Here is a 27,982-nt window from a genome sequence, read left to right as displayed (position 1 = left end):
TGAACTTTGTACTGGCTGGGCCTGTCAGAGTGGCTCCTGTTCCCCTCCAGGCCTCTCCTGACCTGCATCCTGGGTCTAGGGAGGCTGAACCCAACAACTGAGCTACAGGGAGCAACTTATGTAAGGATGTTACCAAGGACTGGTAGCTGCGGTGGATCTGAGAGTCTTGTCTGGAGGGCTTGCTGGGGCCGTGTGGATCCTATGGCGGCTCAGAGTCAGAGGCGTGGGCCTCCTTGGGACAATCAGGGGAAAGTTAGGTATGCCAGGCCAAGGGACAGGCAAGGGCGAACGGCCTTGAGGTTTTATTGCCTTGGGTGGGTGAGCTTGGTAAGGAGCCAGAGAAAGAAGGTAAGGGGCACGTGGTAAGGGTGATTTCACTTCCTGGGTAAGTGAATGCCAGTTTAGTAGGGGCCTAACTAGCATGCCTTGGTTTAGGTTTAAAGAGAGCATCCGGTGTCGTTGCCTGGAGACCAGTGGACGTAGCCACAGGGGTGGTAACAACGAAATGTTGAAGGTATTCAGAGAAGCTGAAATAATAGGCCAGGTGGCCAGATTGGCTGGGGGCGAGGTCTAGGATCTGGTAGGTGGATGGGACCCTGTGTGTGGGTGAGTGGTGGATGGGGGTCTTGGCAGAAGCTAAGGGCCAGAACCTTGCTTGCCTCAGAGTTGTGCTAGGGGATGGACAGGGTATTTGAGGTTGGTGATATCTGCCTAGCTGCTATCTGGGATCCGATTGGAGAAAGAGAGAAGGACCTGAGGTGGTGAGCAAGCTGCCTTGCTGCCTGGGCCAAAGGGTGGGGACCAGGCTCCTCCCAGCCACCTGGCTTAGGAATCAGTGTCTGTGCAGGGCCGGAGGAAGGTGTTGGGACCTTGCAGGGCAGGGGTGTGGCCTCACAGGATACTGTCTACAGCTTATCTGGGTAAGCCTTGCATTTGTCTAAAGACCTTTCCAGACCAGTGGGGTGGCATATTGTGGTCCAATCGATAGTCAGGAGGTTGAGTCAGGGTGACTGTTGTGAGTTCGAAGCCAGCCTGGGCTACATAAGCAAGTACCAGACTAGTTAAGACCCTGTCAAAAAAAAAGAGGGGGGGGTGGGACAGGGGATGGCTGGGGAAATATGTCAGTGGCTGAGAGTGCTTGCTGTGCTTCTGGAGGACCCAAGCAAGTTCAATTCCCTGCACTCATGATAGGTAGCGCACTACAACTGCTGGCATCTTCTTCTGGCCTTGCCTTCTAGGGCACCAGCATACACATGGCACACACTCTCACAGGCACACACACAAATAAAACTAAATCTAAACATAAGGAAAGAAGGCTTTATTTTATTGTTTATTTATTTATTTATTATCATTAATTTATTATATATATATATATTTGTTTGTTTTTGTTTTTTGAGACAGGGTTTCTCTGTGTAGCCCTGGCTGTCCTGGCCTCACTTAGTAGATCAGGCAGGCCTTGAACTCACAGAGATCCGCCTGCCTCTGCCTCCCGAGTGCTGAGATTAAAGATATACACCACCACTACCCAGCAGAAGAATTTATTTAAAAGAAGGAGGGAAGAGAAGGAGAGGGGGAAAAATACCTAGATTTCTGGAGTTGCTGGGGCAACAGCAGCCTGTGCTGTCCCATGCTTGCTGGGGGATGGGCTTGGGGAGGGGAGCTGATCTTAGAGCCCTGCAGTTGGTCCAGGCGCGTGCCTCCTGGTCCTGTCCTCTAATGATTCTGGCTGTTTGGTCCCTCGGGAGATGGGTAGGTTGCACAGGGCTGTCATGGTACCCTGGAGCTGGGGTCTGGAATCTGTCCCTTTTGGAAGCAACTGTAAGCAGGGTCCTGGCTGTGTCCTGGAGTGCTCTGGAGGGGCAGGCTGGGGCAGAGGCCACACTCTTGCCTCCTTCTGAATCTCAGCCTCCCTACTGGGTGACAGCTACTTTGTTGGGATGTATGGGTCTCTGTGACTATTAAAGGCCAATCTGTGAGGTACTTCCTATTGGCTTCTGGCCCTCCGGGCCTGCAGGAGTCTCCAGGACCTCATGGGAGACAAAAAGTAAACATCCCAGCCCATGGGATCAGGGTAGGGGGAGCCACCAAGGAGGTGTCCAGAAGGTTGCTGGGGTCATCACATCCTAATAGTGTCTGTAAAAGTAAGAAGGCAGCCGGGTGGGGGCGCAGTGGCACACGCCTTTAATCCCAGCACTCAGGAGGCAGAGGCAGGTGGATCGCTGTGAGTTCAAGGCCAGCCTGGTCTGCAAAGCGAGTCTAGGACAGCCAAGGCTACACAGAGAAACCCTGTCTCGAAGAAACAACAACAACAAAAAAAGTGGGAAGGCACTGCATCAATCCTGTTAGATGGAAAAAAGGAAAGAAACCATATATATATATATATATATATATATATATTTTTTTTTTTTTTTTTTTGGTTTTTTTGAGACAGGGTTTCTTTGTGTATTCTTAGCTGTCCTGAACTCGCTTTGTAGACCAGGCTCTCACAGCGATCCACCTGCCTCTGCCTCCTGAGTGCTGGGATTAAAGGCATGCACCACCACGCCCGGCTCAGGAAACCATATTTTAAGGGGAGTGGCATGTACAGAATTTTCCGGCACCCTGCGTCTGTGCCATCCTTACCCTCCCGAAGGCTGACCAGGGTGCGGGGGTCAGAGAAGCTCAGGCCTTCTGGGGTGACTGGTTCTCTGCACCTCTGTATTTAGCAGCCCAGTATCACCAAAATTCTCCTCCGATCTGATTTTCCTTCTGGCTTGCTTCTGAGTTGGCTGCGGGTCTGTAGCAAGCACCATCTGGGCTCTGTTCCTAGAGACAGGATGGATGGAGTCACAAGCGGGTGGAAACATGGCAGAGGCCGGCTGTTTACCTGGGTTTTTCCTTTCTGTTTTCTTATTGTATGTGTTCAGGGGTGCCTGCCGCAGTGCACATGTGGCAGTCAGAGGACACCTTCCACTTTTCTTCTCTCACCATGTGGATCCTGGAGTCACAGTCAGGATGCCAGGCTTTGGCACCAAACACCTTTACCTGCAGAGCCCTTCCTCACCATTTGCACTGGCTAGCGGGGGAGGGGGAGGTGGGGGCCAGGGGGAGAAGGAGGTTCCTTCTGAGCCCGCCCCCTTGTCTCCTCCCGCTGCTGGGTCCTCTGCCGGTCCTGCTTCTGCCTGTGCCACAGCTAAAACCGCAATGTATTTTCCCCTGTGTCCTGGGCGCTGCTGGATCCATATAGAGTTTCCTTCTGGTTTGGTTTCCGGTTCTCCAGTGTCTGTTTGCACAACTCTTGTGTGTTCCCTGCAGTCTCTGCAGATCTGGCCTTAATGAGCTACCCAGGGAGGCTGCCTGGCATAGGGTACCAGCTTTGGATTCATAGAGCCTGGCATGCTGGTGCTGGCTCCACCTCAGCCCGGGAGACCTAGTCAGTCTCCAGACCTAAGGTAGGGATGAGCGTGTCAGCCTGGTGGGTCGGCGCACACATCAGTGCACACTGTAGTCCCTTCCTCTCCCACATCTGTGAGAAGCCGGGCAGCACACACCTGAGGTCCTGTCTTCTGCTCTGGGGGTTCCGACTCAGATGAGACAGTTGATCTTTGCTGTGTGTGAGGAGTCCTGCAGGAGGGTCTGGTGACCTCTAGAGACTGGGTGTAGGTCCTTGGAGTCTGTCCATCTGTAGGCTCCTGGGCCTGCGGGGTGTGTGGTGTTTTCAGGTGCACACCTCTCTCCCGATTATCATCAAGTCACTGTCCAGTTCAGTGGCCCTCTCCGTCACTGCGTGCGAGCTGGGCAGATTCTGCAGGCCGCACCTCCACTGCGGTCTGAGCTCCCCCAGCTTCCTCCCTCCCTGGCTCTTTTCAGCCTGGACACCGCAGGAGCTCCCTGCAGTCTCTCTCTGAGCTCGCCAGCTGATTGTTTGCAAACACGGCTTCTGAGTCTGCATTGGCTCCTGGACCCACCCTGACCTGTAGGCCAGGGCCCAGTCTTTGCTAATCTTGGTGACCTTCATTCTCAGATGTCTTCCTGGCTCTGAGTCAGCTTCCCTCATCTCCCTCCTGAACACAATGAACTCATCTGCGCCCTAGGCCCTTTGTACATGTGGCTCCTTCCAGGGCCATCTTTTTTTCCAGCTACCTGATTGGTTCCAGGTCTTTGCTGCAGCCTGGCTCAGTGGTCACTTCATCAGAGGTCCACCTGGCCACCCAGTCTGTCTCCTCTTTGTGGTACATTTCAGAACTTAAGTACATACCTGTCTCCTTGCGTGTGAGCAGACACCTTGCCTGCCTCGGAGTTCTGATGTAGTTGCGCATGAGGTGCCGGGAGTGGCTGTTAAGTGACATCAACACCAGCCTCTAGGAAGAGGCCTCCCAGGCCCCACAGTGACGCAGTGCAGATCTGTGGTTGTGACACAGTCAGGTCCCTGGATAGTGTGCCCGTGACGTTTGTGTGCTCTCCCTGTACCTGTGGCAGTTTGAGATGTGACCTGTGCTAGGAACAGTCTCGTAGGGAGGAGCCTAGCGCAGGGAAAGCAAGGGAGGGAGCACATTGCTGTCAGGGAGCGGAGCCCCCAGAGTTGAATGGGGCTGGTGCCCATTTGGCCTCTGTACATAGAAACTCAGGGTATATCCATACAGTAGAGAGGAACCCCAAAAGTGACCTCCCCGACTGTAGAGCGGGGACACATGGGAGAGAACAGGACCAGTGAGAAAGCTTCTGTGATTCAGAGCCATGCCTTGTCAACCAGCTCCCTCAGAACCCTGTGCTCATTGCACCGGAAGACAGTGGCTACTCCACAGGCCATTAGGTGTCCCCCACCCCACCCCACCCCGGTCACTAATGACTGCTACAGCTGTCCTCCGTCCCACTCTGCCACCATCTCCTTCGTCCACATCCAGGCTCTTTGCTTCCGTCCCTCTGTCTGGATTATCTGTGCCCCCACCCTCAGGCCCCCACCCATGCAGGCTGGCGGCTTCTCAGTCCATCTCAAAGGGCCTGGCTTCACTGACCTTCCCTGACCACTGATGTGTCCTCTTGACCTTTTCCACGACCTGGACATGTTATCACCCTGAGCATCCATTCCCCTTGACATACACACTTCTGATACTCGCTCGGGTCGTCGCCCATGGGCCTGGCATGCATGGCCTTCATTCTCAAAGCACACCGGGAGCCACGGGCTGCTGTTGTTCCCCAGAGGTGAAATTGCATAGCTAAAGCTGCTAGCTAGACCCAAGGCAGGCAGGCATGATGATTCACTGGTCAGACTTGTAACCCCGCAGGGTCACTCCCCACAGGAAGGGCCTAGTGCACTCAAGACCCGTTTCTGCAAGGTTCCATCCAGGCCCCAGGAAGCCTACAACTTGTGGTGAATGCCTGACCAAGGCTGGAGCCTGCTGCCGATGCTGTGAGGCCACAGGCAGCCCCATTCCTGTTCTTCTGAGGGTGTTTTGATTTTGTTCCTTGCCCCACTGGGGGACACATGTCTCCAGCACTTTTTTCCTGGCCTCTCCAAGGACTTCCTGCCTGGCTCCCCCTAGATTCCCAGTCTTAATGGTTCCTCTTCAGCTTTCCCCAAGGCCTAAATCTCTGCCTGCCTGCTTCTCCTCCCAGCGCCTCCTCCTAGCCTTTGGGGGAGCCCATTTTCCTTGCTTTTGAGAAGTGGGGCCCACTCTTGTGCTCCTACAGCCCCTGCTGCAGTGGTACATTTTCCGGCCACAGGAAGCACGCGTCTCCCAGGCAGTGTTGCTCAAGAGAGGCCCCTGGCGTTGTTCCTTCTTGCCTGAGAGGGAAAGCAACCTGAAAGGACCTCTTTATTCCTGTGAGGCATGCCCTGCTCTGGCGTGCCAACCTCCCCAAGCTGAGAGGTTGGTATTGTTTTGTTTTTTAAGTGCTAGCACCTGACCTACCAATGAACTACATCCCCTGTGTATGTATGTATGTATGTGTGTGTGTATATATATATATTTATTTATGAGTGTGCCATGGCGCGCACAGATGGAAGTCTAAAGACAACTCCGAGGAGTTGTTTTCTCTCCTTCTACTTTTATGTGGGTCTCAGGAATCGAACTCAGGTCACCAGGCTTGTGCCGCAAGCACTTTTATCCACTGGGCTATCTCACCAGAAGATAATTTTTCTAGACGACCATTCATTGTCCAGCACACAGCAAGCCTCAGGTTTGGATGCAGCAGGCCTGTCTGGCCGTTCGGCTGGTCTGGTGGCATCTGGCAGTGTGCAGGAAGGACCTGGCCGTTTGTTGCTAGAAGCCTTGGGTCGTTGCAGCTGCTAAAAGCAGATGGTGGTGTGCAGGGACCGGGTAGCAGCACTTCAGCTGTCCCTCAGAGCCTGCCTTGCCTGCCTGGGGTGTCAGTAGACCAAGGGCCCCTCCCTGACAGGGTCTTTGAAACCCTAGTTTAAGCTACTCCCCTCCTGTTCCCCTGAGCACCAGCCTGGACTCAGTCTTGCTGCCTTGGCCATCTAAATTGATGTTGCAAGGTACAGCAAAGCTGCCTGCTAGCCTCTCTGTGCCTCGCCACCTGGTCCCCTGGTCCCTTTCTTTAGGCCCTCCTCCTTGGCTCGGCTGCTGAGCACAGTGTCACTTTGCCTTCTGAGCCTCAGTTTCCCTTTTCTATCAGTGGGCCCGTCTAAATCACATTTCTTGCCTTCATAGGTGCAGAGATGGAGAGTCAGTTATCCAGAATATTCTGCATGGATAGTCTGTGGTATCCTGTGGCTCACCCAAACCTAGGCCCTCCATCCCTTTTTTTTTTTAATCGAGATAGGGTTTCACTATGTAGCCCTGAGTATCTTGGAACTTGTAGTCTAGACCAGGCTGGTTTCACCTTTGCAGAGGTTTGCCTGTCTCTGCCTCCTGAATGGTGTTAAAGGTGTGTGAAATCACACTGGCCTATTCTATTCTATTCTATTCTTTTTTTTTTTTTTTTTTTAATAACCCTTCAAATCCAGTGGCCGTTAGTGTTTCCGTGTTGTGGAGCACCACCCAGTGCCCATCAGACAGTCATCCTTATTCCTCCTTTCCTCACCTTCTGCTCTGCTCTCTTGCTGTTTTGTCTAGGGAAAACAGCTGGTAAAAGAAATCACAGAACTAGGCAGGTGGATCGCTGTGAGTTCAAGGCCAGCCTGGTCTACAAAGCGAGTCCAGGACAGTCAAGGCTACACAGAGAAACCCTGTCTCGGGGGGGGGGAAAAAAAAGAAAGGAAGAAAGAAAGAAAGAAAAGAAACCACAGAAAGTACGTGGTGGTGCATGCCTTTAATCTCAGCACTCAGGCGGCTGAGGCAGGAGGGTCTCTGTGAGTTCGAGACCAGCCTGGTCTATATATCGGGTTCTGGCCCAGCTAGAGTTCCATAGTGAGTGAGACCTGTCAGAAGAAAGGAGAAAGAAAATAGTCACAGTACGTGGCCTCTTGTGTCCAGATCGAGTTTTGGATTTGGCCGCCGGGGATGAAGCCCAGGACCTCATGCATGCCAAGCGCACCTCTGCCCCTCGCCCCGGTGGTCCGGCTTCGCTGCTTATTTCAGTACATCCTTCCAACGGCCCAATCAGAATCCGGCCTGTGAAGGGATGTGGGTTTTGCTTTCCTTCCTCCATCAGTGCGCGTCTAGGCCACAGTCAGTGTCCTGAACCGGTTGCCTCAAGCTCCTTCTTGCTCGAGCCCTCGGAGTGCGACTTTCCCTGCCTGGTGTAACTTGCTCTGCGGTATCTCATAAAGTCAGGCACTTCCTGTAGAGCCACACTACAGAATTCAAACATCACAGTGCGCTGAGGCCTTGCGGGGGGGGGGGGGGGGGAGCGGGTCACCAGGCAACAGCCGAGTGGGACCACTGTCACATTACGGTGTAGACGTGCAAGACAGGAGAACAGCGGGGATGGTTCTGGGCTTTCCCTCCTGTCCCACCTCACCCCTTCCTTGCTACCCCTCCTGGGTGTTAGCTGTGGCAGAGAGCATGCATGGCTGATACTGAAGTGCTTGTTTTTTTTATAGATGAAAAGGGGGGCCGAGGAGATGGCACATCAGTGAACAGCACTGGATCTTTTTCCAGAAGCCAAGGGTTTGATTCTGAGCACCCACACGGCAGCTCACAGCCATCTGTGGTCGTGACTCCAGTCCCGTGGGGATCTGCCGCCCTCTTCTGGCCTCTATGGGCACTGCATGCTGTGGTGCACAGGCAAACATCCCTGACATAAAATACATTTTTATTTTCATTATTTAATTAATTAATTTTGAGGCAGGCTTTCTCTGTGTAGCCTTGGCTGTTCTGGATTCGCTCTGTGGTCTCGAACTCACAGCGGTCCTCCTGCCTCTGCCTCTCCGAGGGCTGAGGTTGCAGGCGTGCAGTAAATGGAAAGTAGCAGCCGAGGAGACGACTCATTTGCTAAATTCTTGTTATGTAGGCATGAGGACCTGAGTTCAATAACCGAGTATTCATTTAAAAGCCGGGCGCTGAGCCGGGCGTGGTGGCGCACGCCTTTAACCCCAGAACACAGTAGAGCAGGCAGGGTCAGGAAACCAGAGAAGTGAGCGAAGAGGGAGCCAGAAGCAATCCTTCGTCACTTAAATTATCCTTTCATAACCTCATACTTAGAGAGTGTACATGGATGTTTCCCCCAGTTATTCCTTCATCTCTCTCCTCCCGAACCTCCCCTTCCTAACAAGCTTTTACCTTCATGTCTTTGATTATTTGTATTTTATTTACTTGTGTGCCATTTGTGTCTGTGTATGCTAAGTGCATGCAGTACCCACAGAGACCAGAAGAGGGCATCAGATTCCACCCAGAGCTGGAGTTTATGAGCCACTCAAAATGGATGCTGGAAACTGAACCCAGGTCCTCTGGAAGAGTAGCAAACTTTCTCTCTCTCTCTCTCTCTCTCTCTCTCTCTCTCTCTCTCTCTCTCTCTCTCTCTCTCTCTCCTTTTCTTTTTTTTTCCGAGACAGGGTTTCTCTGTATAGCCTTGGCTGTCCTGGACTCAATTTGTAGATCACAGAGATCTACCTGCCTCTGCCTCCCAGAGAGCTGGGATTAAAGGCATACACTACCACATCCGGATAAGTAGCAAACTATTAACTGCTCAGCCATCTCTCCAGCACTGTCTTTGCGCAGGTTGTTTGCATGAACACAGTAGGGGCTTATTTACTTGGCCAGGGCAGTTCATCAGTCCTACACCATGAGGAAGATGGCTGCCCTTCCCCAGCAATTACTAGTGACCTATAGCTTCCTCAGAGCTGCCTGGGGCCTCATGAATACAGACACTTCCCCCCCCCCCCCCAAGACAGGGTTTCTCTGGGCATCCCTGGCTGGCCTGTAACTCGCTCTGCACACCAGGCTGGCCTCGAACTCACAGAGATCTGCCTGCCTCTGCCTCCCGAGTGCTGGAATGAAAGGCGTGCGCCACCACCGCCCGGCTACCCAGACCCTTTTAAACCACATTTTGACTATCAGAAGCAGATCACTAGGTCAGTCACTGTAAGGTGTGGCCAGCAAGAGGCAGGGTTACTACGGCCTGATCTAGCTGCCCACCCAGCTGAAGTGAACTGGGTTGGCTGTGACTGTAAGTGAGGTGGCTTATGGGATACATGTGGCAGGATTGCTACCATGCCCAGGTTTTGATTTGTCACTTCGTTCACCTGGGGTAAGGCCAGGACTTGTGGGCTGAGACACCAGACCAGAACAACCCTAGGCAGTTCACAGAGGAACACTATAGAGCGGGCCAGGTGCCAGGAACTGTAGAAGGTGACCTGGAAGACAGGGGCTTAGAAGGTTTATGGCTGAGGAGGACCCGAGTTCCCTACTCTGGGGTCCAAGCCAGCCCCTGGGGCCCTCGGTGGTAGGAGGGGCAACATGTGCACTCAGAGGCCCTTAAGCCCTTGCAGCAGTGTTAGGGAATGGTTGATGCTGCCTGTGCTGTGTGACCTCAAGCAAGTAGCCCTCCCTCTCTGGTCTTTTGCGTAATAGCTGCCTGCCTTGTGTTCACAGTGTGTCAGGCTACAACTGACAGGCTTGGTGGAGCCTACAAACGGTTCCTCCCCCTGCAGGTTTTCTCCATCGTGGTCTTCGGCTCCATCGTGAACGAGGGCTACCTCAACAACCCAGAGGAGGAGGAGGAGTTCTGCATCTACAACCGCAACCCCAATGCCTGCAGCTACGGCGTGACTGTGGGCGTGCTGGCCTTCCTCACCTGCCTGCTCTACCTGGCGCTGGACGTGTACTTCCCACAGATCAGCAGTGTCAAGGATCGCAAGAAGGCCGTGCTGTCCGACATCGGCGTCTCGGGTGAGGCTCCTTTGGGGGGTACCCCTTAAGGGCATGTCCAGAGCGCTTTCCTCCACCATCCCCTGAAGTGTAGGTAGTGATGCAACAGGCTAGGGGCCGTGGTCCGCTCTGGTCTCCGTGCCCTCCTGCACCCCTTCTTTGGGGAGCCTGGCATCCCCCCTTCCCTTGGTCCTGGGCAGGACTGCCACCTTGGGAGTCCCAGAATCAGCCTGGTAGGCACTTTAGGCATGATTAGGACTGTGGTCCCTGCTTCCAGGCCTGGGGTCCCTTGGACCTTCTAGAAAGAACTAAGAGTAAACCAGTATTTTCTAGTTTCCGTGGAGTTCCCAGCAGCTCCTCTGAAGGGCAGGCTGGTGAATGCCTGCTCTGTCCTGGACAGCTCTGGGTAGACCATGGGCACCCACAGAAGACCTTGCCCCTTTACCCAGCCCACACACGCCAGCTTCAGAGGCGGCTCCATTTGGGGCCTGCACACTTGTGGGAAGGGAAGGGCCAGGCCTCAGAGGATGCGCAGCCGCTGCTGGCCTATCTCGGTTGGGTTTGTCCCCTCCCATCAGTTCTTTAGAAGTCTGAGCAGGGTCGCTGCCTCCTGCACCAGTGCATTGGCAGAGCAGGCCTTCCAGACCAAGCCAGGGAGGCAGCAGGCGTTAAGAGCCTGCCCAGACCTGGCTGCCTCCCTCCCCTCCCGCGTCCTCCCTGTACTCCAGGCCCTGCAGGGCTACTTGTCTTTGACCTGCCCACTTCGTGGTCTCCCCAACCCCAGCTCTGTGTCATTCCCAATCTGGCTCCTTCTCTCTGCCCCACCCCCTCGCTTGTTATCTGTGGGCTCCGGAGCATGGGAGCACACTCTTGAACTGTCCCCCTGTTTTCTCCCTCTTCTCTATATGTGTCGCTGACATCCGGCCTGGCCCCGTGTACCTCAGCCTTCTGGGCCTTCTTCTGGTTCGTGGGTTTCTGCTTCCTGGCCAACCAGTGGCAAGTCTCCAAGCCTAAGGACAACCCCCTGAATGAAGGGACGGATGCAGCCCGCGCTGCCATCGCCTTCTCTTTCTTCTCCATTTTCACTTGGGTGAGTACAGTGCCCGTAGCGTCCCCACTTGCCCTAACCAAACCCCACGCTAAGCCCTGTTGAGTAGATAGGCTGAGTGACCTCTGCTTCCGGAAGGAACCTTGCTCCGGCTCCACAGGCAGCCTCCCTTGCCTTGCTGTGGAGCAGCTTTCCTGAGGGTGTGGCTTGGGCATCAGGACGTAGCCATGACTGGTATTGATCTCAGGACCCTCCCTCCTCAGTGGTCATGCGCATGCGCCCTGCCCTTGCTACTAAGCTTTCAAGTTATGAATCTTTATTTCCTGGAGTCTCCCCATTCCAGGGGAAAGCTTCCTATTGGCTCTGCTTTCCAAACAAGGAAAGTGGGGCTCAATCACATAGCAGTGGGCTTATTTACTTTTTAAAAAAGATTTATTTATTTGCTGGGCGGTGGTGGCTCACGCCTTTAATCCCAGCACTGGGGAGGCAGAGGCAGGTGGATCTCTGAGTATGAGGCCAGCCTCGTCTACAAAGTGAGTCCTGGACAGCCAAGGCTACACAGAGAAAACTCTGTCTCGAAAAACAAACAAACAAACAAACAAACAAAAAAGAGAGAGAGAGAAAGAAAAAGAAAAAGGACTTTTAAATTAAAAAAAATATATATATATATATATATAGTGTCCTGACTACATTATGTCTGCATGCACACCAGAAGAGGGCATCAGATCTCATTACAGATGGTTGTGAGCCACCATGTGGTTGCTGGGAATTGAACTCAGGACCTTTGGAAGAGCAGCCAGTGCTCTTAACCTCTGAGTCATCTGTCCAGCCCCTACTTTTTGTCTTTTTGAGGAATTTTACTTTTAGGCTGGGTGGTGATGGCAGCACAGGAGTTTAATCCCAGCGTTCTGAAGGCAGGTGGATCTCTGAGTTCGAGGCCAGCATGGTCTACAGAGTGAGTCCAGGACAGCCAGGGCTACACAGAGGAACCGTGTCTGGGAAAACCAAATCTTGCATAGGGAGGCAGGTGTAGTTAGCGGTCCAACATTGCTGGAGCCTGTTCTTTTCTGGGCTAGGCCCAAATCCAAAGGGCTCTGCGTGCCCTAGCAAGGCTAGCCCCTCCTCATGCCATAGCAAGGCTAGCCCCTCCTCATGCTATAGCAAGGCTAGCCCCTCCTCATGCCATAGCAAGGCTAGCCCCTCTTCATGCTATAGCAAGGCTAGCCCCTCCTCATGCCCTAGCAAGGCTAGCCCCTCTTCATGCCCTAGCAAGGCTAGCCCCTCCTCATGCCATAGCAAGGCTAGCCCCTCCTCATGCTATAGCAAGGCTAGCCCCTCCTCATGCCATAGCAAGGCTAGCCCCTCTTCATGCTATAGCAAGGCTAGCCCCTCCTCATGCCCTAGCAAGGCTAGCCCCTCTTCATGCCCTAGCAAGGCTAGCCCCTCCTCATGCTATAGCAAGGCTAGCCCCTCTTCATGCCATAGCAAGGCTAGCCCCTCCTCATGCCATAGCAAGGCTAGCCCCTCTTCATGCCATAGCAAGGCTAGCCCCTCCTCATGCTATAGCAAGGCTAGCCCCTCCTCATGCCATAGCAAGGCTAGCCCCTCCTCATGCTATAGCAAGGCTAGCCCCTCCTCATGCCATAGCAAGGCTAGCCCCTCTTCATGCTATAGCAAGGCTAGCCCCTCCTCATGCCCTAGCAAGGCTAGCCCCTCTTCATGCCCTAGCAAGGCTAGCCCCTCCTCATGCTATAGCAAGGCTAGCCCCTCTTCATGCCATAGCAAGGCTAGCCCCTCCTCATGCCATAGCAAGGCTAGCCCCTCTTCATGCCATAGCAAGGCTAGCCCCTCCTCATGCTATAGCAAGGCTAGCCCCTCTTCATGCCATAGCAAGGCTAGCCCCTCCTCATGCTATAGCAAGGCTAGCCCCTCCTCATGCTATAGCAAGGCTAGCCCCTCCTCATGCTATAGCAAGGCTAGCCCCTCTTCATGCCCTAGCAAGGCTAGCCCCTCCTCATGCCCTAGCAAGGCTAGCCCCTCCTCATGCTATAGCAAGGCTAGCCCCTCTTCATGCCCTAGCAAGGCTAGCCCCTCCTCATGCTATAGCAAGGCTAGCCCCTCTTCATGCCATAGCAAGGCTAGCCCCTCCTCATGCCATAGCAAGGCTAGCCCCTCTTCATGCCATAGCAAGGCTAGCCCCTCCTCATGCTATAGCAAGGCTAGCCCCTCTTCATGCCATAGCAAGGCTAGCCCCTCCTCATGCCATAGCAAGGCTAGCCCCTCTTCATGCCATAGCAAGGCTAGCCCCTCCTCATGCTATAGCAAGGCTAGCCCCTCTTCATGCCCTAGCAAGGCTAGCCCCTCTTCATGCCCTAGCAAGGCTAGCCCCTCCTCATGCCATAGCAAGGCTAGCCCCTCCTCATGCCATAGCAAGGCTAGCCCCTCCTCATGCCATAGCAAGGCTAGCCCCTCTTCATGCCATAGCAAGGCTAGCCCCTCCTCATGCCATAGCAAGGCTAGCCCCTCCTCATGCCATAGCAAGGCTAGCCCCTCCTCATGCTATAGCAAGGCTAGCCCCTCCTCATGCCCTAGCAAGGCTAGCCCCTCCTCATGCTATAGCAAGGCTAGCCCCTCTTCATGCCCTAGCAAGGCTAGCCCCTCTTCATGCCCTAGCAAGGCTAGCCCCTCCTCATGCTATAGCAAGGCTAGCCCCTCTTCATGCCATAGCAAGGCTAGCCCCTCCTCATGCTATAGCAAGGCTAGCCCCTCCTCATGCTATAGCAAGGCTAGCCCCTCCTCATGCCATAGCAAGGCTAGCCCCTCCTCATGCTATAGCAAGGCTAGCCCCTCTTCATGCCATAGCAAGGCTAGCCCCTCCTCATGCTATAGCAAGGCTAGCCCCTCTTCATGCCATAGCAAGGCTAGCCCCTCCTCATGCTATAGCAAGGCTAGCCCCTCCTCATGCTATAGCAAGGCTAGCCCCTCCTCATGCCATAGCAAGGCTAGCCCCTCTTCATGCCATAGCAAGGCTAGCCCCTCCTCATGCCCTAGCAAGGCTAGCCCCTCTTCATGCCCTAGCAAGGCTAGCCCCTCTTCATGCCCTAGCAAGGCTAGCCCCTCTTCATGCCCTAGCAAGGCTAGCCCCTCCTCATGCTATAGCAAGGCTAGCCCCTCTTCATGCCATAGCAAGGCTAGCCCCTCCTCATGCCATAGCAAGGCTAGCCCCTCTTCATGCCATAGCAAGGCTAGCCCCTCCTCATGCTATAGCAAGGCTAGCCCCTCTTCATGCCATAGCAAGGCTAGCCCCTCCTCATGCTATAGCAAGGCTAGCCCCTCCTCATGCTATAGCAAGGCTAGCCCCTCCTCATGCTATAGCAAGGCTAGCCCCTCTTCATGCCCTAGCAAGGCTAGCCCCTCCTCATGCCCTAGCAAGGCTAGCCCCTCCTCATGCTATAGCAAGGCTAGCCCCTCTTCATGCCCTAGCAAGGCTAGCCCCTCCTCATGCTATAGCAAGGCTAGCCCCTCTTCATGCCATAGCAAGGCTAGCCCCTCCTCATGCCATAGCAAGGCTAGCCCCTCTTCATGCCATAGCAAGGCTAGCCCCTCCTCATGCTATAGCAAGGCTAGCCCCTCTTCATGCCATAGCAAGGCTAGCCCCTCCTCATGCCATAGCAAGGCTAGCCCCTCTTCATGCCATAGCAAGGCTAGCCCCTCCTCATGCTATAGCAAGGCTAGCCCCTCTTCATGCCCTAGCAAGGCTAGCCCCTCTTCATGCCCTAGCAAGGCTAGCCCCTCCTCATGCCATAGCAAGGCTAGCCCCTCCTCATGCCATAGCAAGGCTAGCCCCTCTTCATGCCCTAGCAAGGCTAGCCCCTCCTCATGCCATAGCAAGGCTAGCCCCTCCTCATGCTATAGCAAGGCTAGCCCCTCCTCATGCCATAGCAAGGCTAGCCCCTCCTCATGCTATAGCAAGGCTAGCCCCTCCTCATGCCATAGCAAGGCTAGCCCCTCTTCATGCCATAGCAAGGCTAGCCCCTCCTCATGCCCTAGCAAGGCTAGCCCCTCCTCATGCTATAGCAAGGCTAGCCCCTCTTCATGCCCTAGCAAGGCTAGCCCCTCTTCATGCCCTAGCAAGGCTAGCCCCTCCTCATGCTATAGCAAGGCTAGCCCCTCTTCATGCCATAGCAAGGCTAGCCCCTCCTCATGCCCTAGCAAGGCTAGCCCCTCCTCATGCTATAGCAAGGCTAGCCCCTCTTCATGCCCTAGCAAGGCTAGCCCCTCTTCATGCCCTAGCAAGGCTAGCCCCTCTTCATGCCCTAGCAAGGCTAGCCCCTCCTCATGCTATAGCAAGGCTAGCCCCTCTTCATGCCCTAGCAAGGCTAGCCCCTCTTCATGCCCTAGCAAGGCTAGCCCCTCTTCATGCCATAGCAAGGCTAGCCCTTCCTCATGCCATAGCAAGGCTAGCCCCTCTTCATGCCATAGCAAGGCTAGCCCCTCCTCATGGGTCCAGGTCACGTCTGTTTCCTCCTTTCCTAATCTCCTTCCTGTGGAAAGGTCTTAGCTTCTCCCTTCTCTCGCTGCTCTGTCCAAACTTCTACATTCTTCAAGGAACCCCTTGGCCTGCACACAGTTGGCCTCCCTGTCCTCACATTCCCTGCCATAACTTCCTTTTCTCTCTTTCTTTCTTCTTTCTTTCTTTCTTTCTTTTTCTTTCTTTCTTTCTTTTCCCCCCGAGACAGGGTTTCTCTGTAACAGTTCTAGCTGTCCTGGAACTCTCTCTGTAGACCAGGCTGGCCTCAAACTCACAGTGATCCTCCTGCCTCTGCCTCTCAAGTGCTGAGATTAAAGGCTTGTGCTACCACCACCTGGCTTTTTTTTTTCTTTTTTAAAGATTTATTTATTTATTATGTATACAGTGCTCTGCCTGCATGTACGCCTGCACATCAGAAAAGGGCATCAGATCTCATTATAGATGGTTGTGAGCCACCATGTGGTTGCTGGGAATTGCACTCAGGACCTCTGGAGGAGCAGTCAGTGCTCTTAACCACTGAGCCATCTCTCCAGCCCTTCCTTTTCTTTTTTAAATTTTTATTTATTATTTTATGTATGAGTGCTCTATCTGCATGTATACCTGCCTGCCAGAAGAGGGCATCAGATCCCAATATAGATGGTTGTAACCCACCATGTGGTTTCTGGGAATTGAACTCAGAACCTCTGGAAGAGCAGACGGTGCTCTTAACCACTGAGCCATCTCTCCAGCCCACCCCTTCCTTTTCTTTTTGAGGACTCCAACAGCCATCTTCTGGGGCCACTCCACACCCCCAGTATTGCCAACTAGAGTTTTGTGGTTCAGGCCCCAGGGGTGAGCCATGGTCACCGTATGACTCTTGTATCTTCAGGACAGAGTAGAAAGATCAAGGTGACCTCAGGGCATCTGGTTTGGGAAGACTGTACCCCAGAAGTAGAAATTCCCCCATCTCTGCCGCTGGCTGAGATGGATGGGGCTGACAGGACCACGGCGATCGGATTGATGATGGCCTGGCACTGCTGGCCACAGCTGGCCTTCCTGAGGCAGCTCTGCCCTTCTGCCTCAATGGCCTCACCCCTGCTCTCTCCGGCAGAGCCTGACTGCAGCCCTGGCCGTACGCAGATTCAAGGACCTTACCTTCCAGGAGGAGTACAACACACTGTTCCCCGCCTCAGCACAACCGTAGCCCCTGAAGGACAGGGAATCTACGGCCCAGCAGGGCCCAGCTGCAGCAATGGCCCAGTGCTGGAGATGTCTGACAACTAGGACAGGAGACGTGGATGAGGCTAGCTGGAGGAGTCAGCTGTGGCTCGCTCGCTCGCTTGTGCTGTGTTGCTTCCTTTGTTTATTCTTTGCGTTCGTTCCTTCAGTAAACGTTTATTGAGCAGCTGTTTTGTGCCTGTGTGGATGAGATAGGTTCCCTGGCCTCACGAGCCTATCGGCTAGGGCGGGAACAATAGTGAGGCTTTCACAAAGTGGGGAGGGCTGTTAGATGGTCCGGGGTGCCTTTATGGAAGAGCTGTGGCCTTGGTGATAACCTGTCCACGATTTAGTGTGAAAGGCCAGTTTACTGTTTCCCTGGGCTGGCTGCCTTTAGAGAGCTGGCCTGGAATGTTGGAGGACCTTGGGCTTGGCTCGGTTCTCCTGTGCTTGTGTGACTGGGGTCAAATTCTTGTACCTCGCTGAATCTTGGTCAGTTTTCCTAGCCTGACTGATAATGGGCCAACTTCTTCAGGCGGCTGAGCAGACTGAACAAGGGCCGGCACAGGGCTTGGCACAGCCATGCTCAATAAATGTTCATTTGTTCATTCGTTCATTCATTCATTCATTTATTCCTTGAGTCAGGTGCATCTCCGTACTCCCTCCTCGGGGACTGCATCTCATTCGTAGTAAATACTTGTGAAGACTTTGGCCGCCAGGTGCTCCGTGCCTCCTTTGGGTCCCAGAGCCTGGGGAGCACCCACCTATGCTTGTAGTCTCTGCAGGGGTGGAGGACCCCAGAGCATGCCTCTGTCTTGTTGTAGCTGAATGCAGAGTGAACTTGTTGGCATAGGAGGGATGCAAGTCCAGACAGCCTATTGCCTGGTGAGATGCCACATGGAGAGCAGGCCCCAGAGTGCTGAACAGAGTCCCTCAGCCTCCCCTCTTATCTGTTTGTTTATTTTTATGACTGCTCTATCTGCATGCACACCTGCAGGCCAGAAGAGGGCATCAAATTACAGTATAGATGGTTGTGAGCCACCATGTGGTTGCTGGGAATTGAACTCAGGGCCTCTGGAAGAACAGACAGCGCTCTTTTTTTTTTTTTTTTTTTTTTTAAGATTTATTTTTTAGCCGGGCGTGGTGGTGCACACCTTTAATCTCAGCACTTGGGAGGCAGAGGCAGGTGGATTGCTGTGAGTTTGAGGCCAGCGTGCTCTACAAAGTGAGTCCAGGACGGCCAAGGCTACCCAGAGAAACCCTGTCTTGAAAAACCAAAGTTTTAAAAAAGTCTTTTTTTATTACTATGTATACACATGTTCTATCTGCATATACACCTGCAGGCCAGAAGAGGGCATCAGATCATATTATAGATGATTGTGAGCCACTATGTAGTTGCTGGGAATTGAACTTGGGACCTCTGCTAGAGCAGCAACTGCTCTTAACCATTGAGGCATCTCTCCAGCCCCTCAGCCTCCTCTCTTAATGGCTCTGCTGGGCCAGGTCCTTCTCTTTTCCTGTATGTGGCCTCTTGTACTGGCTGGCCATAGTAGGCATTGATGCCGAGGCAGGGGACTAGCCACAGACACAGTCACCAGTGCCTCTAGTTCAGTGGTTCTCAACCTTCCAAAATCTGGCACTCTTTCATACAGCTCGTCATGTTGTGGTAAACCCCAACCATAAAGGTATTTTGGCTAGGCATGGTGTTGCACACCTTTAATCCCAGCACACCAGAGACAGAGGCAGGCGGATTACTGTGAGTTGGAGGCCAGGCCTGGTCTACAAAGCGAGTCCAGGACAGCCAGGGCTACACAAAGAAACCCTGTCTCAAAAAAAACAAAACAACAAAACAACAAAAAAGGTATTTTGTTGCTACTTTATAACTGTAATCTTGCTACTTTCATACATCATAATGTAAATATCGGATATGCAACCCCACAGGTTGAGGACAATGGGAAGGGTCCATGGAAGTCATTGCTCCAGCCTCCTGCCTCTGTGCAGGCATCATGAAGGCAGGGAGTGTGGGGAGAGCCTGGTCTCTGTGCCTCTCCAGGAATGGTCCTGTTTGCTTCCTGCCCTCTAACCCTAGCCCCAGAGAGCTCTGACCACTCCCGTCCCTCACAGGCTGAGTTTCAGCACTCTGCACAGGTCCCCCTCCTCCCTGGCGACACCTTCCAAGCCGTGACCTAGGAGTGTAGGCTGGAAAGGTCTAGGGAAGGCTGCAAATTGCAGGGCGGATGTGCTCCTGAGGTCCCCACACTCAGCATCCTTATCCTCTCTCTCTGCTTGTGGCTGCAGCCAGACCTCTCCCAGACTATGCTGAGAGAAACAGGACCCAGCATGTACTGAACAGTCACGATTATGATCAGTCCTGGAGTTCTGGAACTTGTTTGACTTCTTAGTTTTGTTTTCCAAACTTGTCTGACCAAGTGTTGCAGCTAGAATTAGCTTTGGGGGCAAGTGGTTTCAATTCCAAATAATAATGGCTTAAACAAATTCCAAGTCTGGAGAGATGGTGCAGGGCTTGCGGAGTGGCTCTAGGCATCTTCCATCCCCATCTCTTACCCATCTTCCACACTAATGTGGTTTGGTTTTGTTTTTAAGACTTACTTATTTATTATGTACACAGTGTTCTGCCTGCATGTGTTCCTGCAGGCCAGAAAAGGGCACCAGATCTCATTATAGATGATTGTGAGCCGCCATGTGGTTGCTGGGAATTGAACTCAGGACCTTTGGAAGATTAGCCAGTGCTCTTAACCACTGAACCATCTCTCTAGCCCCCACACTAGTGTGTTTTAGCAACTAAAGCTCCAGCTGTCACATCTGCTTTCCAGGCATTAGATCAGAGAGTGGGAAGAAGAACATGGCTGCATCTCATTGGCTGGGAGTTAACCATGTGACTGTGCCCAGCTACAAGCAGGGACAGAAAGATGGCTTTGAGGAGTTGCCAAGAGTTCTCTGTTCTAGGCAGCCTTTCCTGCCAGTTCACATGACTCTCCTTTGGACACAGGTTGGGAGCAGGCTGTGGGTCTTTGGGCCGTCATAACCCTTGACAGGAAAGTGGTCTTGGCTTGGGATACATGGAGCAGGTGAATTCTGAGGCTCTTTATGTCTAGGTGATGTGGTCCTGGGCCTCTGGACGGGTGGCTGTGCAAACGGTCCTTCAGGCTTGGTGATTTGAACATCTGTAACCCTCTGCATTCTGTCAGCTAACCTCTACTAACCCAGTACTCTTGTCTGTCTCTTCCCCTAACCACCCCACCCACCTCTCCTGGTCCCCACCTGCCCCCATCCCAGGCGGGCCAGGCTGTGCTAGCCTTCCAGCGGTACCAGATTGGCGCCGACTCGGCCCTCTTCTCACAGGACTACATGGATCCCAGCCAGGACTCCAGCATGCCTTATGCACCCTACGTGGAGCCCAGCGCTGGGCCGGATCCTGCTGGCATGGGTGGCACCTACCAGCATCCAGCCAACGCCTTCGATGCTGAGCCCCAGGGCTACCAGTCGCAGGGCTACTGAGCCCCTGGGTTGGTGGTGACAGTGACCGCCTACCCTGCCCCTGCCCTTTCATCCTAGCTCCCCTCCCTAACACCCTGCCCCCTCCAGGTGACCCTGCCTAGCACCTAACTCAGCCTCCAAGTGACTCCACTGAGGCCCAGTGCAGCTGGGGTGAGGAGTTGGGGAACCAGGTGGGGTGTGTCCACATGTGTGTGCAAGTGTGTGCCCAGCAGGGGTCTAGAGGGTGGGGCCCAGGGGTTACAGTCATTCATTGTGTCCTTGAGCATTCACTGAGCACCTACTGTATGCCAGGCCTTGCTCAGCTGGGGAGTGCGCGGTGGGGGTAGGGGGAAGGTGGGCTGAGGAGGCCCTCCCTGTTCCAGGACAGGAAAGGTGGGATACATGGATACCTGGAAGTTTGGTGCAAGGGGCTCAGCCACATGATGAGCGTGGCGTGGGCCATCGTCCCCTGAATCCTCGATAGACAACAGTCCTCCTGGGATTGCAGGGCTAGCTCCATATTTTCTGGGTGAGGAAACTAAGGTCTAAGAGGTCCAAGGTCATTCAAGCAGCTGGTGTTGGTGTTGAGGCCACATCAAGATGGGACAGATATAGAGCTTCTGTCAGCTTTTTCTTTATTCCCTGTTCCTACACCTAGGCTCTGCCACTCAGTGTTACTCTGATTTGGGGTGGGGTGGGGTGAAAAGGGCAGTGCTTCAAGACCTGAGTCCAGTGAGGCATGGTACAAGCCATGAGCCTCTTCTGCCTCTGTTGCTTCCTCCATGCAGGGCCCCCCCCCCCAAACCTGCCCTTGTCCTTTTGTTTTGCTCCATGCTCAACATATCCCATGGGGAGCTCCTTTGGAGGTGATGCAGCAACCCCCTTTGCAGTTTACCAAAGGAGGGGTGGCCATCCCTGCCTCTTAGAGGGCTCACTGAGCCTTTGTTCATGGCTGGGTAGACAGGAGGCCAGGAGGTAGTGGAGACTGGCCCAGGGTCCCAGTGAGTAAGTGGAAGAGCTGGCCTTGCTGCCTAAGTTTATTAGCTCCAAGCACCCAGTGAGTGGCTGCACCCTTGTCACTGTTAGGGTCTGGGGGATCTGGTGAAGAAAGACCCCCCCCCAAGACAGTATGCAAGAGCAAAGAGTATTTATTCCAGCATGCTGGGGTTGCCTCTCTCCTCTAGAGGGGGAGCCCGAAATGAGCACGCAGGCTCAATTTACAGACAGTCAGAGGGATTGGTGACAAACTTTAACTGGTCAGAATTGAGTCAAAGTATCAGAGGGGATTCAGGATTGGCTGTTTGTTAGGTTACTGGGGACTTTTCGAGTCATTGAGGTTTTGGCTCTAACTCAGGAGTTGGCCTTTAATTTGGTGGGATAGGGCCAGCTGTGTTCTTTACCAAGGCCATGAAGTAATAAAAACATAGTATCTGGTCATTTTGTCCTATAAGCTGATTAGCTGCCCATGAGCTGTCCTAAGCTGTCTATGAGTTGTGTATTTTCCAGGAATTGTTAGAAACTTGGCCTAGTTAGGCAGAGTGAAAGCCTGAAGCCTGTCATGGAGTTGGAGTAGTTAAGCAAACTGGGGTCTTTGGGGGGGGCTGGGGTCTCTGGGGGAGGGTCCCCTCAGTCACCACCTGGGATACTGTCTCTCTCTGTTCTGGGTGAGCAAGGTTTCAGTGCTGGAACAGTGGGAGGCCTGGCCAGGGGCTTTTAACTACAGGGTCAGTTTGAGTGCCACAGCCACACGTCTCACTATCCCCTAATGATGCACAAGTGAGACACCACAGTGTGGGTTCAGGGGACCGCATCACAGGAAAGAGAAGAGCAGGTTGTCTCAAAGACACAAAGGAAAGTGAGTGGGACCCAAGGGGACGGCAAGGAGACACAGAGCGAGGATGTCTGGGTCATCCTCCTGTGTGTGCGCCCAGTGTACACCAACTGGTTCCTTGGGAAGCAGGGCAGTAGGCTGTGGGTCAGCATCAACAATCCCCACATCATCCCATGCCCTACTGGGTGTTTCCAGGTAGGTTTGCTCTTCCGGTACCCACGTTGGCGTGGTGTCACCAAGGGTGTCTGTGGTACCTGTCCTCTAGGAGCCAGTGAAATGCGTAGAGGTACAGGGCTCATTACATGGCGAGAGTGCAGGCCTGAGAAAGGCGGTCAGGGAGGGGACAGGAGCTTCAGAGGTCTAGAAGGAGGACCTTCTGAGCAGAAGAGAAAACTAGAAAGGGAAGCAGACCCTTGCCAGCCCTCAGGTAGTTTACAGATCCAGGAGCTTAGAGAGTTAGCATTTGAAATGGATCCATACTGGGGTCTCCAACTTCACTGGGGGCCATGGTGTTGGGAGAGGGCCCCAGGCGACTGAGTAGCAGCTGGCTGTTGCTAACTTTCATTTTCCATGTCAGGGAGGGGGCTCTTGTGTCCAGCCCCATGCCCCCACCAAGTGGCTCAAGTGGGCACAGCTTGGACATGGGTGACTTAACCAGACCCAGGGGGTGGGGGATGGGGTACAACTGTGGCTGCAGGAGTGTTTCTGCGCCACCAAGAAGTTGTGAAAAGTCCTGGCTTTTGCTACTCTAGACTCAGAGCCTTCCTTGCTGGTGGGCACTAGAGACCCGAGGGCTGCCCGTCTGTTTCTCCCTAGACAGCAACAGGCAGCTGGTGATGTCAGGCAGAGGGCAGGGTGCTGGTTAAACTCTGCCCAGCCTTGGCCATCTAGCACAAGCTCCTCCTCTGGCTGAGGAAGTTTACACGATTGGGAGCTGGGACCTCAGCATCTCCCCTCCTTCCAGATGCATGCCACTATCACGGGGTGATACCAGACAGCAGGCGAGAAGTCTGAGGAGGAGCTGAGTAAGACCCAGGCCTCTGACTGAATGGTTTGGGAGGGGTTGCACCCCCACGGACAGAGCGTAGCCCTTGGAGGACCCGAGGCCAGTACCATCCTGGGTTTCCTTCCCCTCTCCACCTCCTTTGCTTTCCTTTCACACCGTACTTGGACAGGGTCCCCCATAGCTGGGTCCTAGAGAATTTCGGGTTCCCCTTTCCCTGTCAAGCACAAAAGAAGGTCTGGGAAATTCGGGTTCCACGCCGAGTTTGTAGCTGCAAGGACCCTTTGAGAGAATTCATATCTCATCCAAGGTCAAGCACAGAGTGAGAGACTGGGGGCCCCATCTTCTGCCTTCTAAGATCACATATCCCGCGCAGTCACAGGCCATCTTGCCTGGGTGGCACCCAATCCACCTGGGATGTAGCAATCAAGGGGCTAATTTTCAGGGGACTGGCCACTAGTCTCCATTCCATCTGTCCCTAATGATTCTTGATCTTCAAAAACTTGGGGATCCAGGCTTTTCCCATGTAACCAAGAGCTCCCCCTTGTCACCCCTGGGCCAACTCTAACCTTGTTCTATAAACCCTTTGATCCCTAAAGAGTGTGAGCAGGAGTCCCCAGAGTTTATGGAGGATGGACTGGGCTAGCCATCTCCCAGTGCTACCCCTGACCTGATACTCTCATCCCCTGGTACCCACAGCTCTTGTCTGGGTGCCTCGGCCCCTCCCGCAGCGTAACTGCCTGTGTATAGTATAAATATATATTTTCTATATATAAGATGTATAATATAAGGCTCCACAATATATCCGTGAGTGTGTGTGCGCGTGCGTGTGTGTGCGGTGAAGGGCAGCCCCCAAACTTGGGCCCTGCTCTAGTTCCTCCCCACTCTGGTTAAGCCTCTCCCAGAGTGGTTCCAGTGGCTCTGTGGCATCCTCCTCCGTGACATCCATCCATCTGTGGTGAACCAAGTGAAGGTGGTGACTTCTGGTGACATAGTAATAAAGTGAAGACTCCAACTCACCAGTGGACTGTGTCCCTGTGTTTCTTTCGGCTGTCCCGAGTGTTGTTTATCTCCTCTCTCTTCCTGACCTGGGTCAAGTTTTATTTGTTTATTAACATTTGGTTAACTTGGCTTTTCCAAGACAAAGTTGCTTGTCTCCAAGGCTGGCCTCAGATCTGCTGTGTGGCTTCAGGTGAACTTGGGCTGTGATGTGCGTGGGGTTACTCAGAGGACAGTTTTGTTTCATCTGTTCTCTCCTTCCACGGTCGAATTCAGATAGCCAAGTCTGTGGTATAAGCACTCTACCCACTGAGCCATCCACATTACTCATCAGCCCTCCACATTACTTTCTTGAGACAGGGCCTGTCACTGAATCTGGAGTTTACCATTTCCGCAGAGACTAGCTCATCAATCCTGGAAGGACTCCGTGGAGCCTTCTCTCTGCGCCTCCCCAGGGCCAGGCTCCATTCTTCCTCGGAGGCTGTGAATCCCAACTCAGACCCTCACACTTAGATAACAAAGCATTTTGGCAACAGAGTCATCTGCCTTTCTGGTCCTGCCTCCACCTCCTCCGTGCTAGGATTATAAACCTATGCCAGCACGCCTGGTTTATCCGGTACAGGAGAGAGAATCCAGGGCTCTGTGTGTTAGGCAAGCACTGTACTGAGTAATCTATGCTCCCAGCCCAAATCGAGTTTACATATCTATGTGGGCTTGGTGTGTGCGCCATCGAGCACATGTGGAGGTCAGAGGGCAACTTTTGGGAACTGGTTCTTTCCTTCCACTGTGTGGATCCTAAGGATCAAACTCGTGTCATCAATGGCTGACCTGACATTCACTATATAGACGAGGCTGGCTTCGAAGTCCCAGAGGTCTACCTACCTCAGCCTCCTGACTGCTGGGATTAAAAGCATGTGCTGCCATGCCTGGCTCACTGTAAACATTTGAGTGATTTATTTATGCAATTACAAATACTTATCTACTTTTATGTATATGAACGAGTGTTTTGTCTGTCTGTCTGTAAATGCATCATGTGTGTGAAGTCCCTGTAGAGGTCGGAAGATGGCATTTGATCCTATGGAACTGGAGTTAGCTATGGCCACAAACCACTCTGTGGGTACTGGGAATGGAACCTGGGTCCTCTGAAGAGTAGCGGATCTTCTTAACTGCTAAGCCAATTCTCTAAGCCCCAGTTTGCGTATGCAATTTGATTTCCTCAATTACAAAGAAAAGTGTAATTTTTGTTCTTGGTTTGGTTTGGTTTTGGATACAGGGTTTCTCTGTGTCACCTTTGGCTGTCCTGGACTTATTCTGTAGACCAGGCTGGCCTTGAACTGAGAGATCCATCTGCCTTTGCTTCCCTGAGTGCTGAGATTACAAGAGTGTACCACCGCACCCAGCAAGAAAAGTGTATTGTAAAATTGCCTTGGTTATGCTGGCAGAGGCAGGTGGATCGCTGTGAGTTCAAGGCCAGCCTGGTCTACAAAGTGAGTCCAGGACAGCCAAGGCTACACAAAGAAACCCTGTTTTGAAAAATAAAACAAAACAAGACAAAAATTGCCTTGGTTAACGTCAAAGCATCTTGAGAACATAACAATTATCTTCTATAGAGTGTGGTGAAGCTTTAGCTTGATTTTTGTGTCTGATGTTTGCTTTGTGTCTTTATAAATAATTTTCTTTCCCAGGGTGGAGAGATGGCTCAGTGGTCAAGAGCCAGAGGACCCGAGTTCAATTCCCAGGACCCATATGGCAGTTCACAGTTGTCTATAACTTATGTCCTAGGAGACCCAACACCCTTTTCTGGTCTCTCTGGGCACACAAGTGATTCACAATAAACATGCAGGCAAAAATACCCATATATGCTTTAAAAAAAAAGCCTTTCTTTTTCGTTCTCTAAATCAAACCCAGTGCTTTAATGCAACCTTCAGGTTATCAAAAGTCCTCGCCTTATAGTGCTGCCTGTGCTGCCCTTTCCTAGATGCCAGAGCTGCATTTGTGCAAACCCCAGGGTCAGGCTCCTCCCACGTGAACTCCCTTCTCTTGCCAGGGCCTTGGTGGGCTTCTGCCACCACCATTTCTTTTGCTCCTGTCCATCTGGGCACCAATCCTAGCTTCCTGTGCCCCTGCAGCTCGCCAGTATCACAGACTGCCTAGCCTTATGAGTGCATGCCAGGTGGGCAGGCCAACTCCTAGGCACCTGTGCTCTCCACCACCTGCCATGCTTGTTGGCCTGAGCCTGCTCAGTGCCATCTGGCCTCTGCCTTCTGCTCATGGGCCTACTGCTTTGTATACTGGATTTACTTACAAAGTACAAGGGCACAGTAAGTCAGAGGCTGGCGAGATGCCTCAGTTGGTCAAGTCCTTGTTGGGCAAGCATGAGGGCTTGAGTTGGATCTCAGGCATCCACAAAAGAGGCTGGGTGTGGTGGCCAGCACTGGCGGCTTGTATTCTCGGGGCTGCGGGCAGATGGTGAGAGGGGGACCCTGGGGCTTGCTGGCAGCCTGTCCAACGAAATGCTTCAGGGTCAGTGAAAGAACCTTGTCTCAAAAAAAATAAATAAAAAAAAGCTGGTAGCCGGGCCTGGTGACGCACGCCTTTAATCCCCACACGCAGGAGGCAGAGGCAGGTGGATTGATAAGTTTGAGGCCAGCCTGGTCTACTAAGTGAGTCCAGGACAGCCAAGGCTACACAGAGAAACCCTGTCTTGAAAAAAAAAGTGGAATGGCACATTAGACCTCAGGCCAGGTGAGTGCAACACACACATGTACACACACACACACACACACACACACACACACACACACGAGGACAAATTCTGCACACACACATATATACACATACACACACACCCCCCGCATATATGCACGCACATACACACTGATACATAAGATTATTTAGAGTTTGAGGACGGACGGCTAAGGCAGAGCACTGAATCAAGTACTAGACTTATTCCAAGAGCAGAACCCTGTGTGATGACGTAGCCCTTCCCTCTATTCTTGGGCCTTCATTTTCTTCTTTTAGTCTCCTTGTCAGGTAGCTATACTTGACTCTGGGCTAGAGCTATGCTGAACATTTTATAGAGCAAAATCAACTTCACATCCTTCGGCATCTGTGACAGGTCCCATTTTACAGAGGAGCTGGGCCATGGCACAGGGTCACATGAACCTGACTTCCCCTCACTGGGTCCTGGTTGGAAACCTACTGGGGACTTGGCTTCTTCTTGTTAGGTTCATTCTACTGTGTTTCATTAGCTGGCTCTTCTTGGCCTGTTTAGTTACTTTTGCTTTTGTTCCTGCGCTTGTTGGCAGTGCCAGGGACAGAGCCCAAAGCCTCACACAGACTGCTCAGCCCACCCCAGCCCCTTACAGCCTGCTCTTAGGGTGAACAGTCCCATTTTGATTGTGGGGTCACTTTGTGCTGCGCTGTTCCCATTTCTCCATGTTTACCTGTAGCCCGAGGCACATGGTCTTGCAGCTGCCCCTACCACGAGGCAGTGGTTCACATCTGCAAGTTAATGTGCTCAAGACTAAATGTTTCCCTTGGCAAGGCTCCTCCAGCTGTCCCATCGAAGCCGACAGCAACTGCGTCTTCGGTGTGTTTGGGACAGAATCCTTGAAGCTGT

General features: G+C 53.0%; 1 protein-coding gene across 5 annotated transcripts in view; it reads left to right on the top strand.

The window, feature by feature from the left end:
* Positions 1–26,210, top strand: part of SYNGR1 (synaptogyrin 1) — a 37,021-nt gene extending 10,811 nt beyond the window's left edge. For 3 of the 5 annotated variants that reach the window (XM_084750361.1, XM_084750358.1, XM_084750360.1), the window contains exons 2-4: positions 10,037–10,274; positions 11,198–11,343; positions 20,327–24,380. In XM_084750361.1, coding sequence (XP_084606487.1) covers positions 10,037–10,274; positions 11,198–11,343; positions 20,327–20,548 — 606 coding nt within the window. In that variant the 3' untranslated portion in view covers positions 20,549–24,380. Of the gene's footprint in view, positions 1–10,036; positions 10,275–11,197; positions 11,344–16,922; positions 17,217–20,326; positions 24,381–26,045 lie in introns of those variants that run through there. The other 2 variants (XM_084750359.1, XM_084750362.1) reach the window with 2 other exon arrangements.
* Positions 26,211–27,982: the final 1,772 nt, after the last annotated feature.

The sequence above is a fragment of the Acomys minous genome (assembly GCF_964271855.1).
Source record: "Acomys minous genome assembly, chromosome: 12".
Classification (NCBI taxonomy): Eukaryota; Metazoa; Chordata; class Mammalia; order Rodentia; family Muridae; genus Acomys; species Acomys minous.
This window is presented reverse-complemented; position numbering and strand designations above follow the sequence as displayed.